Source organism: Sorghum bicolor, chromosome 4, assembly GCF_000003195.3.
Source record: "Sorghum bicolor cultivar BTx623 chromosome 4, Sorghum_bicolor_NCBIv3, whole genome shotgun sequence".
Taxonomy (NCBI): Eukaryota; Viridiplantae; Streptophyta; class Magnoliopsida; order Poales; family Poaceae; genus Sorghum; species Sorghum bicolor.
The window spans coordinates 81383-95905 of record NC_012873.2 but is presented as its reverse complement, the minus strand read 5'-3'; the positions used below and the strand labels follow the sequence as shown (position 1 = coordinate 95905).

Sequence of the window (14523 nt, the reverse complement as noted above, 5' to 3'; positions counted from 1 at the left end):
GAATACGTAGCTCGGAGCTGGACTGCTGGCGTGGAGTGGACGAGTGGTGTTGTCCACGCAGGCGCAGAAGCAGGCTCCTTTTTCATCAGGTCCGGAGGGACTAGGGAGGGGCAGGGACTGAGAGAGAGAGAGAGAGAGAGAGAGAGAGAGAGAGCAGCCGTGGAGTGGAGTGGAGTGGAGCAGACTGATTGAGCCCCCAAGATGAGGAGCTCCGTGTCTGAGCGCAGCCTCATCATCGAGAGCGACGACGACGACAACGACGACCGTCCCCAATCCCAGCCATCCGCCGCCGCCGCCCGCAGCAGAAGACGCCACCACCAACACGAGGAGGGCTCCGGCTCCGGCTCCGGCTCAGGATCCGACTCCGATTCCGGCTCCTCCTCGTCGTCCTGCGCCACCCCGCGTGGTCACGCTCAGGCCACCGCCTCCTCCTACACCCAGCAATGGCCACAGAGCTACAGGTCAATCTCTTCCTTGCCATTTCCCATTACATTTTATACATACTCCCCTTCCGTCCAAAAGAATGAGGAGTCAAACAGTTTCAACTTCAGTCAAATATATAAAAAAAACTACAAACATTTATGATACCGAATACATATTATCTGATTGATTATATAACATATTTTCATAGTAAATTTAACTGGAAATGTTAAATTCACAGTAGGGGGTCAAACCCCTCCTGTTTTCCTAAAAAAAATTAAAAAAAACTAGAAATGTCCATCTTTTTTTTTGTGTGTGTTGTAAATACTCCTACTTAGTTAGCAGCACCGCAATCCACATATCCACTGATAAGGCTAATACCATCTCTGCTCTGCATATCCTACACCCATGATCCGCCCTTTCCCTTTTCTATTTATTTGACCCACCACCCATGTACCCACCATGAATCCCGATACAGCAACACTGAATTTCATTTCGGCCTTGTTTAGTTGCACCCAAAATCCTAAAAATTTTCAAGATTCCTCATCGCATTGAATTTTGCGGCACATGCATGGAGCATTAAATATAGATAAAAAAATAACTAATTGCACAGTTTGAGTTCATGGTTGGACAATACTTGCCAAATACAAACGAAAGTGCTACAGTGCCCAAAAACTTTTCACCTAAGGGACTAAACAAGGCCTTCGTTTTCATATCACATCCATTGAGCCCTCACCAGGTATCAGCTCAGTCCACTGTCATAGTAGCCAGATTCGATAATCCACCTCAGCAGAACACATGCAGACACCTGATACATCTTCATTTTCAAAACATTCTGTCCTCATGACCTTTTCCAAAACTGTACATAGTTTTGTTCATTTCCAAAAAATTTAAAAAGAAAATGGAATTGTGAAAGTAGAAGAAAACTAAGTGTTCCACCAGCAGAATCAGATTTTCCCCCCCTCTCGAACATGCAGGCACAATCAGATTCTTATACAAAATAAAATAGTTGACCTATTTTGTGCTACCATGGTACCAAAAGAAAATCTATCACAATAGTTTGTAGTTTCTGTTGCCCATGGAAATGATAAGGCATGGGCAGGGCAGGACGAGTTTACTCCACAGATTAGAGATCCACATGAACTGAACTGCCATATATATCGATTATTCATACATGCATACTGGATCGCCAACATGCACGGCAACATTTTGTTTGCGTCTATTATATGCTTCTCTATTAGTGCTCCATGTTTTTTACAAGATCCATCACAAGAATGGCTGAAGTAGTAGTTACATGATTTTCTTTACAGCTCTCTCTCTTTTTTTTTGACAAGTTTTACAGCTCTCTTTAACTCACATCAATCAATCACATATATTTCTTTTTCCTCAAAATCATATATATTTCTCTGGCTCCTTTTACTGTACAGGCAATCCATCAACATTCTTAGTAGCGTGCAGTCACCAAATCTGAGCTTCTTGGGGACCCCAACTCTAAGCAGATTATCCAACTCTTTCATCACCAATTCTTTTCGGGGTAAAACCCCTGAAATCATCTCTAATCTTGTTAAGCCACTTCTTCGCCCCACTACAAGTGATGACCTTCAGCAGCAGCATGAAGAAAGAAAGAGTTCACAGTACCTTCTGCCTTCGAGAAAACCGTCTTTGCAACAGATTCCTGAGGATCAAAAGCCAGTGCCAGTTGCTCATGAGGTCTCTCCCTATCATAAATGCTCTTACACTCAGGCGGTTGTGAACGGTAAGCAACTGATTTCTGATGTTTGTGAATTGTGATACATGTTTGGCTGCATACATGTCTGCCTCTCCTCAAGCTATTTTTCTTGCCTTCTCAAATCAGCATGATAGATAGGGCCCTCAATCATCGGTATCATTGAATTATTCTTGTGATATTTGCCATTGTTGAATGCTGGCTTAAGCATTGATGCATGAACCAAACCATTGCTTGCTTCAGCGTATGTTTGCATCAGATTTACTTAGGTAAGTGGTTCATGGTTTTAATAAGTAGAAACCATCCAGAGTTGCCAATTATTTCCCCTCAAAAAGAAAAAAAAAGAAATAATTGTCAATTATGTTTTCTTCTGTACACTCTATTCTCCTGATTATTGCACCAATTCAACATTCTACTTCTTTTCCCCTTGTTCCTATTGCAATTGGATTATGTTTGCTTAAGCATGCTTGATCAGTCAGCACAACCATGCGTGTCAGTGGTCCCACAAAATAGATCTGCATGCTGTACTTTTGCTGAAGGACAAACCTGATATTACCTTGGGGCCTAGTTATGAGTTTGCATTCCTTTTTTCACCTTGCACCCTTGCCCCCTTGCCCCTACTGTTTCCAAATGACTAGAGGCAATGGTGCAAACTGCAAAGTGAAAAAATAGGACAAACTCATAGTTGGGCCTCAAAGCGTGCGCAACCATGCAATTATCTTTTATCAAAATTTATAGGTCATCGATATATCACCATAGTTATTATCCCTTATACCTGTGGAGTCACTATTTTGAAGTTTGGGGTACGTATAATTTATTAAAGTTATAGATCAGAAATGTCATAAGCAGCTTAACTTTTATTTGTAAGGTCTAGATTTATACTTTGGATGGCTTTTTATCAACCATGTCGTTTTACATTTTATATATGATATTTTATTTTAGTTGTTTCTTTCTAGTGATGGCTCATGTTGGGTTTCATCTCTAGCCTACCCCAACTTGCTTGGACACGAAGGCTTTGTTGTTTTTTGAAATTTTGGTAATAAATGTATATTTAACCTGAACGGTGTAATAGATTTTGCACCATAGATAAGTCCTGCAACTTTAATTGGGAATTTTCTTGTTTCTCCATTGAGCTTGTACTTTGCTTTTATGCAGGGATAAATGTTCTATGTGGTGTGGGAATCCTATCAACGCCTTATGCCATCAAACAAGGGGGCTGGCTTGGACTGGTGATACTCTGTTTATTTGCAATTCTAGCATGGTATACTGGTGTGCTCCTGCGCCGTTGCCTGGACAGCAAGGAGGGCCTTGAGACATACCCAGATATTGGCCATGCCGCCTTCGGGACCACCGGTCGTATAGCCATTTCGGTATGTAAAAAAATAATGACTGTGATTCAATTTCTGCACATTTTCAATATAATGTGAATGAAGGAATGCTTTTGTTGTAACTTACCTTTTTCCTTGTTTGTGGTTTCCTGTTGCAGATAATCCTGTATGTGGAACTATATGTAAGTGTTTATTGCTAACCATCTATCTCAATCAGAATTAGGTGTTCCAAGTAGTGATTTAGTGAAACAAAATGATTTGCACCAACAACTTGCATATCCTATACATAAACAGAAGGAAAAAAAAATCATAGGTATCAACACTATGGTAACTACACAACAAGCTCTATAATGCTATTTTTCAGTAAGAGAGTAATAAAGAAAGAAGTCCCATCACAAGAAAACAAAAACATCAGCTCTGGTTCAACATGCGGATGAGATCATGAGTCACAAGCATGCTAATCATAAGTTGGGATAATTCAAGTTGGAACCAAAATAATTGTAAGGCAACCAAAATAATTTGTGCTGTGATAATTCAAGTTGAAATTGCTAGGGTTAGACAAGAAGCAAAATAATATCAACCTCCTAGACAATTGTAAGACCTTGCAAAGTAGAAGTGACATAAGTTGGGGCCAGTATCTGAAGGGCGCAATGGATTTCACATGCCTGAAACCTGTCATTCTTTCATCAGAAAAATAGAATACACAGCAGGTTTAGGGTCTTATGAGGTTAATCTAACTTAAAATAGCATTCCTTCTTTCTGAAGAGTAACAGTCCTAATCTGTTGTGCAGGCCTGTTGCATCGAGTATCTGATATTGGAAGGTGACAATTTATCAAAATTATTCCCCAATGCACACCTGACCATCGGGAGCTTGACAGTGAACTCCCATGTACTTTTCGCAATCTTGACTACCATCATAGTCATGCCGACCACTTGGCTACGTGACCTTAGCTGCCTGAGCTACCTTTCAGGTCTCCATTTACCTGTTGCTTTTCATTTTGTTTGACAATGCTTTGCCACACAATCAGTGTGTATTCCCTGCGTTTAGTTCAGACGTATGCTCTTCCCTCTTGGTGTACCACTCATGGTTTCTCACTAAGTTTATGTGTTTGTAGCTGGAGGTGTCATTGCATCAATCCTTGGAGTCATCTGCCTATTCTGGGTAGGTGTTGTTGATAATGTTGACTTTGAGAACAAAGGAACTGCGCTGAACCTCCCTGGAATCCCTATTGCAATTGGATTGTATGGTTATTGCTACTCAGGGCATGGGGTGTTTCCAAACATCTACTCTTCTTTGAAGAACCGTAATCAGTTCCCTTCAATCCTTTTTACTTGGTAATTAGCTTATCCACATTCCATATTCTTTTTCCCCCTGAAATGCAGCACTAAAAAATTTGTTTTTTTTCTTGTTAGCATTGGGCTGTCTACCATTTTATTTGCTGGTGCTGCGGTGATGGGATACAAAATGTTTGGTGAAGCCACACAGTCTCAGTTCACACTGAACTTACCAGAGAATTTAGTGGTTTCAAAGATTGCAGTTTGGACCACGGTAATTGTTGCTGCGTAAACCATTTAAAATTTCATTTCTAAGAAGTCAAGAGGCCTGAACTTTTGGTTTGTTTAGTGCATGGGATAATCATATGCTGTAGGGTGTGTGTCTCTCTCTTTTATGCCACAATAAAACTTGCCGACACCGGTCTTATTAGGAACTTTTCTCTTATTTTTTGGCGAGGGTGTTAGGTCCTTTTATCTGATGAGCAGTTCTCATCTACAGTTATTTTGATTCCTTCATGCTGAACCACGTCAATAATATCACCTCTCATTTTTTATTGCAGGTGGCAAATCCAATAACCAAATATCCTTGGTGTGCTAATATTGTCACTGTTTTTTTTTGAACGGGTGCATTTTTTTTCTTGAAAGTGGTCTAGTCTCAAAATGGAGCAGAGGAAGTGTGTTTCTGTAGCTATTTGCTCAATAGATTTCAGAGCATTCTTTTATGCAGCTATATTTGGCTAGATAATTCTTTATTTTTATGATACTTGTGACATTCTCAAACTTGCTATGTCCTTAACGAATAATCACATATGCATTAACCATAACCCCACTGGCTATGAGTTTGGAAGAGTTGCTGCCACCAAATCAACAGAAGTACTCAAACATAGTCATGCTTAGATCAGCCTTGGTGGTGTCAACCCTCCTCATTGCTCTATCTGTACCCTTCTTTGGTAAGCTCATGAGCATATTTTGAACTAATATCATAAGGCCCAATCATGACACGATCTACCAATCTGTTTTTGTGCTTTGACAGGACTTGTGATGGCCTTGGTTGGTTCTTTACTCACGATGCTTGTGGTAAGGATCTGTGTTCACCTCATCAGATGTTCAATCCTTGTATCAATCTGTGAGGCTAAAGCATGTTTTCATTGTAGACCTATATTCTACCTTGTGCGTGCTTTTTAGCAATCCTGAGGAGAAAAGTGAGCTGGCACCAGGTATGAATATATGTAAATAATATTTACTAGCTTTGCATTGTTTCATGAACAAATGACCAGAAATGCTGTATCCTGAGTGAAATGGGCAAATAGCATAAAGACGGTGAAGAAAAAATGAATATGATTTGCTTTGAAACATGGTAGAACTAGGCCTTTGTAATCTGAGTCCCTTACCTTGTGTCGAGAAAAAGAAAATGCACGCTAATGCAACTAATTACTAATGGGATCTATTTGGATTCACAGGTAGCAGCGTGCTCATTCATCATCATGGTCGGGGTTTGCTGTGCATGTGTGGGGACATACTCATCTCTGTCAAAGATAATCCAGAACTACACATGAGCGCACATGATATATACAGCTGTTCCTGCAAATCCAAATTTAGTTACTCCTACATATACAGTAACCGAACCACCCCATTACTCATGTGCTCACACTATGAGCCATACAAGACAAAAATTTTGCCCAGCAAATTAGTCAAGTTGATGTAATGCCAGCATATTAGTTAAGTTTATGTATAATAAATTTGTGTGATGTCAATGCTTGCATGTTAATGGATCAACACAAATAAGTCTGTAGCAAGGATTTAAGGTTGTATCATGCATATATGTAACAAGACATTATTTGTGAACACAAGATCAGGTGGATTTTGTGCTATCATTTTTTGTGAACCGACTGCCCTGCGCCTGTGTCTGCCTGCCTACCTTGGATGGTGCCAGCCCAATCCGTTGAAAGGGTCACATAGGAAGGGAGAGAAGGGGAACCTGCTACAGTGCTGCCCTTGCATTGGGAGAAGCCGCAACAGCGGAGTTTTTTGAGCGGCTGAGAAGGTTTGCGAAGAAGACGTCCTGGGAGTTTTTCAGTTCGAGACGGGTGGATGCTGTTTGCTGTCCACTGGTAGACTTTTTTTTTTCCTTTTTTTGTTCAACATTTCACGGCAGAAGGGAGTGGAGTCTGGAGTCCATCTGGCCATTGGTACTTTATTTTCTTCTTTTTTTATTAAGCAACTCCAAGCCAATGATTTGATTGACAGTGAGGTAATGGCTGATGGTAAATTGGATTAGGGACCTACTATGTTGTGCTTTAGTATTACCTTTGTGATGACGAAATTTAAATGCCATAAGAAGTATTATAGGATTTGATAAGAGTATCTTTTTCGCTTTTTTGCAGCAGCCACCTGTATTTCTCGAAGCTCACAGATTATACATATACCCATAGGAAGAATTTTGTCACCAATCATTCACAAATTAAATTGTTGACTTTGTGTATCCTTAGGAATATATCAACATCTCATTCACATCTTTTCTCCGTTGATATCTAAATATGTTACCTATAACTTTAAAGTGTCATCTAAATTCTAACCTTATTCCTGCAGCAAAGCGCGGGGAATTCAACTAGTTATTGGTATAGGTCCGTCTTGTGTTGGTTTTGGAGCAAATATTTTTCTAGAGGCATAATAATTCACCCCCTCTTATAATGTCACCACCGATCGTTACATATATAGCAGTTTTGTCAACAGGTTGCATTAGAAGTACATAAGGGCTTGTTTGGATACTCATATATCAAATTAATCCAGTGTGTTAGAATAGTTTGATGTGAAATCTAAACTAAATTCCACGCCAAATTACTTCAAAGCACATGGATTGAGTGAACGAATACAGGGGCATCTAACATGTATTTACCTCAAAACATGTGGATTGGAGTGAAAATTGGTTTGTTTCCATCCCAATCCATTGTCACCCCACCAAATCAATTTCTGCAGTTAGGTTAGGTTGTTTGAGAAGCTCAATTACTGCGCCCATTGCGAACCTCGCATAATCTTGATTCATGGTGTTCGATCTCCTTTTAACAAACAAAATGAAAATTGCATGCACATTACATTACATAGGGTGGATTTTTTTTGACAACCGCATAGAGTTGAAGCTGTGCATACATATTACATATATAGAGTTTATGGAAAGGAATGCAAGAGGAATGACTACTGCTAGTAGCTAGCTAATAGACCCTACTTAAAACATTTGCGGTGATGGTTCATCGATGATCGATCCATCAATTTGTCATATGCATATCGTCACTGCAGGTTGTTGATGGTGTGCGGGCGCGGGATGTACTTGCGGAGCCAGATCTGGCGGTAGCCAATGGTGATCTTGACGGTGTGCTCGCCGTTGAGCACCAGGCTGACGAATGCCTCGCTCTTGAAGATTATCCTGCCGTACATCGGCGGCGTGCCCCTGGTCGTCGTCTTCTCCATCAGAACACGGACGATGCAGTCGCCCCACTTGCTGCATTTCAGCATTTGCATTTGCATGCATCAATCAAATGAAGTGAAGGCGATCGATCGATCGAGGAGATAAATAAATGAATAAAGATATATATAAGCACCGGCCGAGCTTACTGTCTGAAGTAGTCGAATATCTCTTGACGGTCGACGGCGGGCTGCCCCTTTGAGAAGGTGACGAACATGGAGCGGCTGTCCTCCGACACGGTGACGGGGCTGCAGGTGTAAGGCGCCTCGAGCTCCGACAGGCGACCGATGAGCCCCGTCTGGTAGCGGCGCAGCAGGCGGTAGAGGCGGTCGTCGAAGATAAGGGCGCCGACGCCGTCGAGGATGTCTGCGACGCCGCGCACGACGAGGTCCTGGTTGAAGGCTAAGAAGGCAGTGTCGATGCCCATGCCGCCGTCGTGACACTGGCAGAGCGCGGAGATGAAGGGGATGGGCGGGAGCACGACGTGGCTCTGCTGCTGCATGCCGCGGAGGCAGTCCAGGATGCGGTTGGCCTCGCTGGCCACCATGCCGACGGCCGTGGCGTCCAAGGTCGGCAGGTGGCGGATGGGCATGGCCTGGTGGAAAACCTGGTCCAGCCACAGCAAGAGGGCCACGGCGTTCCGTGCCTGCTCCGGGTGGCTGCCCATGCCGATGAACCGCTCGTACACGCTGCGAGCGTCGCAGTAAAAGAAGAGCATGTCGCGGACGGTGAGAGTAACACCTGCTGCTGCTGCTGTTTCCGCCATTGCTACCTCTCTAGCACACCTAGCTGCAACTGCAAGCAGAGATTATATTGCTGATTGATTGATTGACTGATGGAAATCCTAGCTGAATGGTCGATTCGATGCAGGGATCGGCTGGGTATTTGTAGAACCAGAGGCCGGCAACGGCATATATATAGCTGCCTGCAGGTTATTTGGTTACAAGCATGATATGCATCGATCGATCGGTTTCTCTTTCTCACACTGCCCTGCTGTTTTTTTCCCTCAACTGTCAAAGCCGCGCGCCGCCGTTACATGCATGCATACAGCTGATGACAGCTCGTACGTAATAAAGCAATGCTAAATAAGAAATGGTGAGCGCGGGAGACATGCGCGGTTTCAAACGGACGCCATGCATGGCTCAGCCAATCGCGTCGTGCCACGTCCAACGACTTATATATATATATATATATATATATATATATATATATATATATATTATTATAAACCCTTTCACACCAATCTCCTGATTATTATTACCAAATATATAAACGGCCATACTAGCTATATAAGTATACATGAACTCAGATTTAAATTTTGCCGCCACATCTTGCTGGCAGTGATTAACTTATTACTACTTTAAAGACTAATGCTACTACCAAGTTGCTTTTCTTTTTCCCTTTCCAAATTTGGCTACATTTCGAAACCTGTTTTTTTAGCTATGTCTACTATTCTTGGCATGCAGTAAATGGTTACCTTAATTCATCGATTGACCTTAGTTGTAGATAGATGAATCCCAAACCCACCCTCTCGCTGGCCATGGCGACAAATTATCCATCCCAAGCCCACCCTAGATTGAGAGCAACACTATTAGCTTCTACTCCCTCCATCCTATAATATAGTTCATTCTAACATTCAAAATTTGTTCTCGAATATAATGTATTTTAGAGGACAAAACCCAATTCTGCATTAAATACTTTCTATTTATCAGCCAATCACCATTAATCAAGTTGATTATAGGGTCTAATTAGGAAATAAAGCGAGGGTACATGCGTCTTTTATATTCTTTCTTAATTTGTCTTAAAATTTCTAGAATGCACTGTATTACAGGAGTACGTTCACAAATTATTAACTAGTAAGTACTCCCTACATACGCATAGAGCCACCAAACACTGCCATCTAATACAAGAACCACTTAATTATTTATCATTTTTATACGAAGTCTAAATATCAAATTCCGCAATTGGATGAATTAACTGCTGCTTGGGTTCACATTTCATTTTTTACATATAGGTCCTTGAGAAACATAAAGCTAACACATATAGGTTCATGTATATCCTTGACACATCCATATACTCATGTCACCACATCTTTTCACAAGGCCCTACCCACATATGAGGCCAGCCACCTAGATACCCGATGTTTGACTTAGTAGTTCAGCTAACTCATGACAAAATAAATTTCATCATTGATGTTGTCCAGTTCCGTGGCAAGACCGCCTCGTCACAATTTACCAAAGCAACATCACAATGGTGATGTAAACAATGCACATGATCTGTGACGAAAACATGTCATTTTCAATCAATAAGCACCACCTAGAAAATTAAACAAAACCACGAATGATGGCTGCTCATCGGTGGTGCTCAACATAAGAAGGCTTGGGCAGTGGGCATGTGATACCACCTACAACACACATCTCTTATCATGCTAGTCTAGAAGATTTTTGAACTCTTCCTTGGCATCTTCAATGCATGCTCTATGGACATCTTGCACAGCCTTTGGCATGCATATGAGCTTGGTTATTGTCTCGATGTAGAGGTGGTATTTAATGATGCTTTGGTGGGCACCTCGGAGACCAAAAGGGGACCAAGCAAAGGCATTGAGGTTATTAGTATGGAATATATCTAGAATTTGGTCCTTTGTCTTTAGAGGTAGTTGAATTTCTATATGGAAGATGCATTGGGGTCGGTCTTCATTGATGATGAAGATCTTGATGCCTCCTTGTATGTACTTTGGCCTTCTGAGCCCTTGGGCTCTAACATATCATACTCTAGCGTTAGATTGCCAACAATTTTGGGGAACATGTGGTTTTGTGAGGTGTGGTGTAGCTATATACTCAAAATGCAAGCCTTATTTTGATTTTCTTAGATGGTAATCAATGTTACCTTTGGGGATCCTAGTAGCTTCATGCAAAGTTAGCTGTTGTGAATTGTGGTTCTAAAGCATTAGAACATACAACAATAATCTAGGATGACATTGTAGGAATTCTTTGGTTCGCGCTCAACCACATTGAAGGTAGTAGGTAGGGACCAAGTTTCATTATTTTTTTAGATGATTTGGCATGATTTTCAATTATTTTTTCCTCAAAAACCTACTCAAATTGTTGTTAAAAAAATAGGTTAGACCGGTTTCTATATTGTACTTTGGTCTCCTTCTTCATTCTTTGCTTGTTTGGCTTTGTCATTGTCTTTATAGCGTTGTTCATAAGGTTTAGGTACGTTATGACTATGTGAACTTGGCAATAAGAGAGGCTCATATTTACCTTTGAACATAGCATTTTCTCTCTAATGCACAAAAGAATTACGCAATCATTATATTGAGAAGGAAAAACCTATTCAAGAATACAAGCACCAGGACTAAGCTAGTGAGATCGCACATAATACATTGAGTTTAGTTTTCTATAGGCACACGAGACTCGGATGAATGTCATTGGTGAGCGTGCGTACCATGTCCTGCCTGGCTTGCTCGTTGAGCCCGCGTACGTTCCATGATATGAGGATTGTATTATTCATGGCCAAGACTCTAGGTGGTGGCGAGCGTGCATCAAGCGTTGACCAGCATTACTCCTCAAGTAGCTCTACTAGCCTTGTAGTTTGCAACTATGAACAACTCATCGAGGATAGCGATTTGGTTGTGGATAAGGTTTCTAGATCGGATTGCGTCGAGCACCCGTTGTGACCCTAGTGTGACCTACAACACTGATGTTGGCATCCCCATCTTCTTCATCAATAGAGCTTTACCCCACTTGGATGCAAGAATGTGTGCTAGTGGATGCACAACGATCCTCGAGCTCTAGGTTTGGGTGTGGGTTTGATTCATCGGGGGCTTCTATTTTGGTGGGCTAGCGAGGATCGATGAGTAGTGCTAATGAGGATGTCTGCCTTGAACTGATCGACGTGCCTCACTACTTTACTCGGCGTGAGGGTTGCCACTTGCTTATGTGTTCCCGTGGCACTACAATTCAGGGTGGGGTAGGTATAGCAACCTTGACCTCCATCGAGGATATGGGGGTTGCCCCTTGGGTAGGTTGCCAATTAGCGGCCTCGTTGGTCGTGTCATGCGACTGGGCATCCTCTCGGTTTAGCTGAGTTTCGATGGCAAAGGTAGGCTCGACGGTGTTTTGTGCCAGGGAGGGAGACGACTATGGGGGCTCACTGGTGGGGTTAGCCATGGTGTCTAGGTCACCAGCCGAGGTAACTGGGCCCCTGTCCGTGCCATCAATGATGGTCCACTCACCAAAGTTGGCAGCAGCTCTATGGATGCTTGGGCTGATGGGTTGAGGGGATATCAGCCCGATTCTTCTACAATGCATCCTCATGGTGGTGTAAGAGCAGCTCTGGGTCCATGCACATGGCGCATGATAGCTGGTGTGGCCATCCTACGTCATTCTCAGTCTCCCTAGTCTCAAGCAGAGTGGCAGCAATCAGGACAATGACTTTTCTAGGCATCCTCCCATAGTAGTAGCTCTGAAGGGGAAACACTACTTTGGGCATGGGGACTGCAGGGCTTCATCTTGTCTTGTAGGTGATCTAATAACATGGCACAGTCTAGCCTCAAGGACCATGGGATCTGAGGCCGATTGTCTTTCCATTTTGTGGCCCTAGCCGTCACTTCATTCAAAATCAAACCCCAATGGGGTCCAGATGTTATCGGTGGTGAGGCTTGGTGGTACTGGGTCCACTTCTACTGATGAGTAGCGGACAGACAGGATGGCAGCTTTGGCCATCCACCATAGCTTTTGCTTTACCAACGTCGATGAAGCTAGTCTGCTAATCGTGTTGACATCACAGCCCTAGGACTGAACAGTCTGGTGCGATGGACCATCACTACCGCTGCAGGCACTACCGCCATAGATCACCTCTTGATGGATCGTGAAGCAGTGATGCCTTGGTGCATGGCTGTGGCTGAAGTGGTGGTGATTAGGGTTACCATTGTGTCCACTATCGCTGTCATTGGAACTTCAGCGGGGATGGGGACAACGATGGGTCACTCGAGTTGAAGTCAATGATGTTGCAAATGTGGACAAGACCTGGTAGTAGAGAATGTTCTTGTTGGTGAGGTATAAATATGGCAACAAGGAATTCCCTGTCAGGGATTGGCTCTCCATCCCTGTCCCTGGGCGGGGATAAATTCCCCATCGAGGGCCTCATCCCCGGTTACAGATGAGGGAAGAAATCTAATCCATGGCATCAAAAATTCAAAACATACATCAATTCACAAAGATTTCTCACATGTTCTTTGTCAACAAACATTGCAATTCATGTCTAACAAAGCATAAAGAAAATACATGGCATAAATAAACATCTTTTGCTAAGCATCTCGCCTCTACCTTTTGTGACTCGACCTAACATTGGGTGACTGGGCGTAGGGCACACCAAGGGCCTCACTATGGTGCCCGCTTCAAGCAAATACCTGGCACCATCTCCACGCAAAGCTTTAGCAGCTGATTCTTAATCTGAAGCACGGGCGCACGGAGCACGTTTGCACAAGGATGTGGAGTGTGCCTTCCTAATATCTCGAGGGACTCTATCACAGCCGCAAGGCACTAAGAGCCTCACAACGGGAGCACATTTGCATAAGGATGTGCAGCGGTGGGAGAGTGCGTGCAGTCGGGCACCATGGGATCGCAGAAGGGTGGTGCCGCATCATGTCTCTCAGCTAGGCAAGTGGTGCGGCGGCGGCATGCGAGACTAGGGAGGGGTCGAGGGGAGCAGATAAGCTAGACACTTAGGTTTACTTGCTTTTATATGCAGCGCATATACATGGTCTGTGATGGGCCATAACGGGCCGAGCGGATGAGATTGTATGCTGCAAGTGTGAGCACATAGCGCTGTGCCAAGCGGGGATCGGGGACGGGGGATGCTGTACCATCCCCGTCCCCGCCAGACCCATTGGGGACAAGTTTTCCTCCGTTTTCTTCCCCATGGGGATCAAATTCTCCCCATCCTCGTCCCCTAATAGGGGAATTCCCTGCGGGAAATCAGAGATTGGGTCCCGTTGCCATCTTTACTGAGGTACCATGTTAGGTTGCCATGTAGCAGCAGCTCGTCCTTGGCAACGAGCAGTCGAATGATCTTTAGGATTTTGCTCAGTTCCGTCGTCTAGGCCATCATGTGGAAGGAGCATAGATCTGCTCTAGCCACCATCATCGGCTTGACTTATTGAAGCTAGTAGTATGGTGCTAGGATTTTGGCCATGGTGTCCTCGTACCATGTGTGTGGGGATCCCCTCGAGCTCGATGGCGATCTTGCACGGTAGCAATTAGGAGGTTGCCTGAGCCAGACGAGTCCATGGGTGCATGAAAAAGAAGGT

The 14523-nt window shown here is 43.3% G+C and overlaps 2 protein-coding genes across 2 annotated transcripts; one reads left to right on the top strand and one right to left on the bottom strand.

The window, feature by feature from the left end:
• LOC8074153 (amino acid transporter ANTL2) lies at nt 1-7109 on the top strand. Its single transcript, XM_002453070.2, has 12 exons — nt 1-461; nt 1848-2176; nt 3302-3516; nt 3633-3656; nt 4266-4446; nt 4591-4810; nt 4889-5024; nt 5311-5330; nt 5558-5700; nt 5784-5827; nt 5905-5967; nt 6211-7109. The coding sequence occupies exons 1-12, from the start codon at nt 202-204 to the stop codon at nt 6304-6306; spliced, it is 1731 nt and encodes a 576-aa protein (XP_002453115.1). The 5' UTR covers nt 1-201; the 3' UTR covers nt 6307-7109.
• Nucleotides 7754-8976, bottom strand: LOC8066466. Its single transcript, XM_002451292.2, has 2 exons — nt 8360-8976; nt 7754-8246 (listed from the first exon to the last, which is right to left on the bottom strand). Exons 1-2 carry the CDS (start codon nt 8974-8976, stop codon nt 8036-8038), a joined length of 828 nt encoding a protein of 275 aa, XP_002451337.1. The 3' UTR covers nt 7754-8035.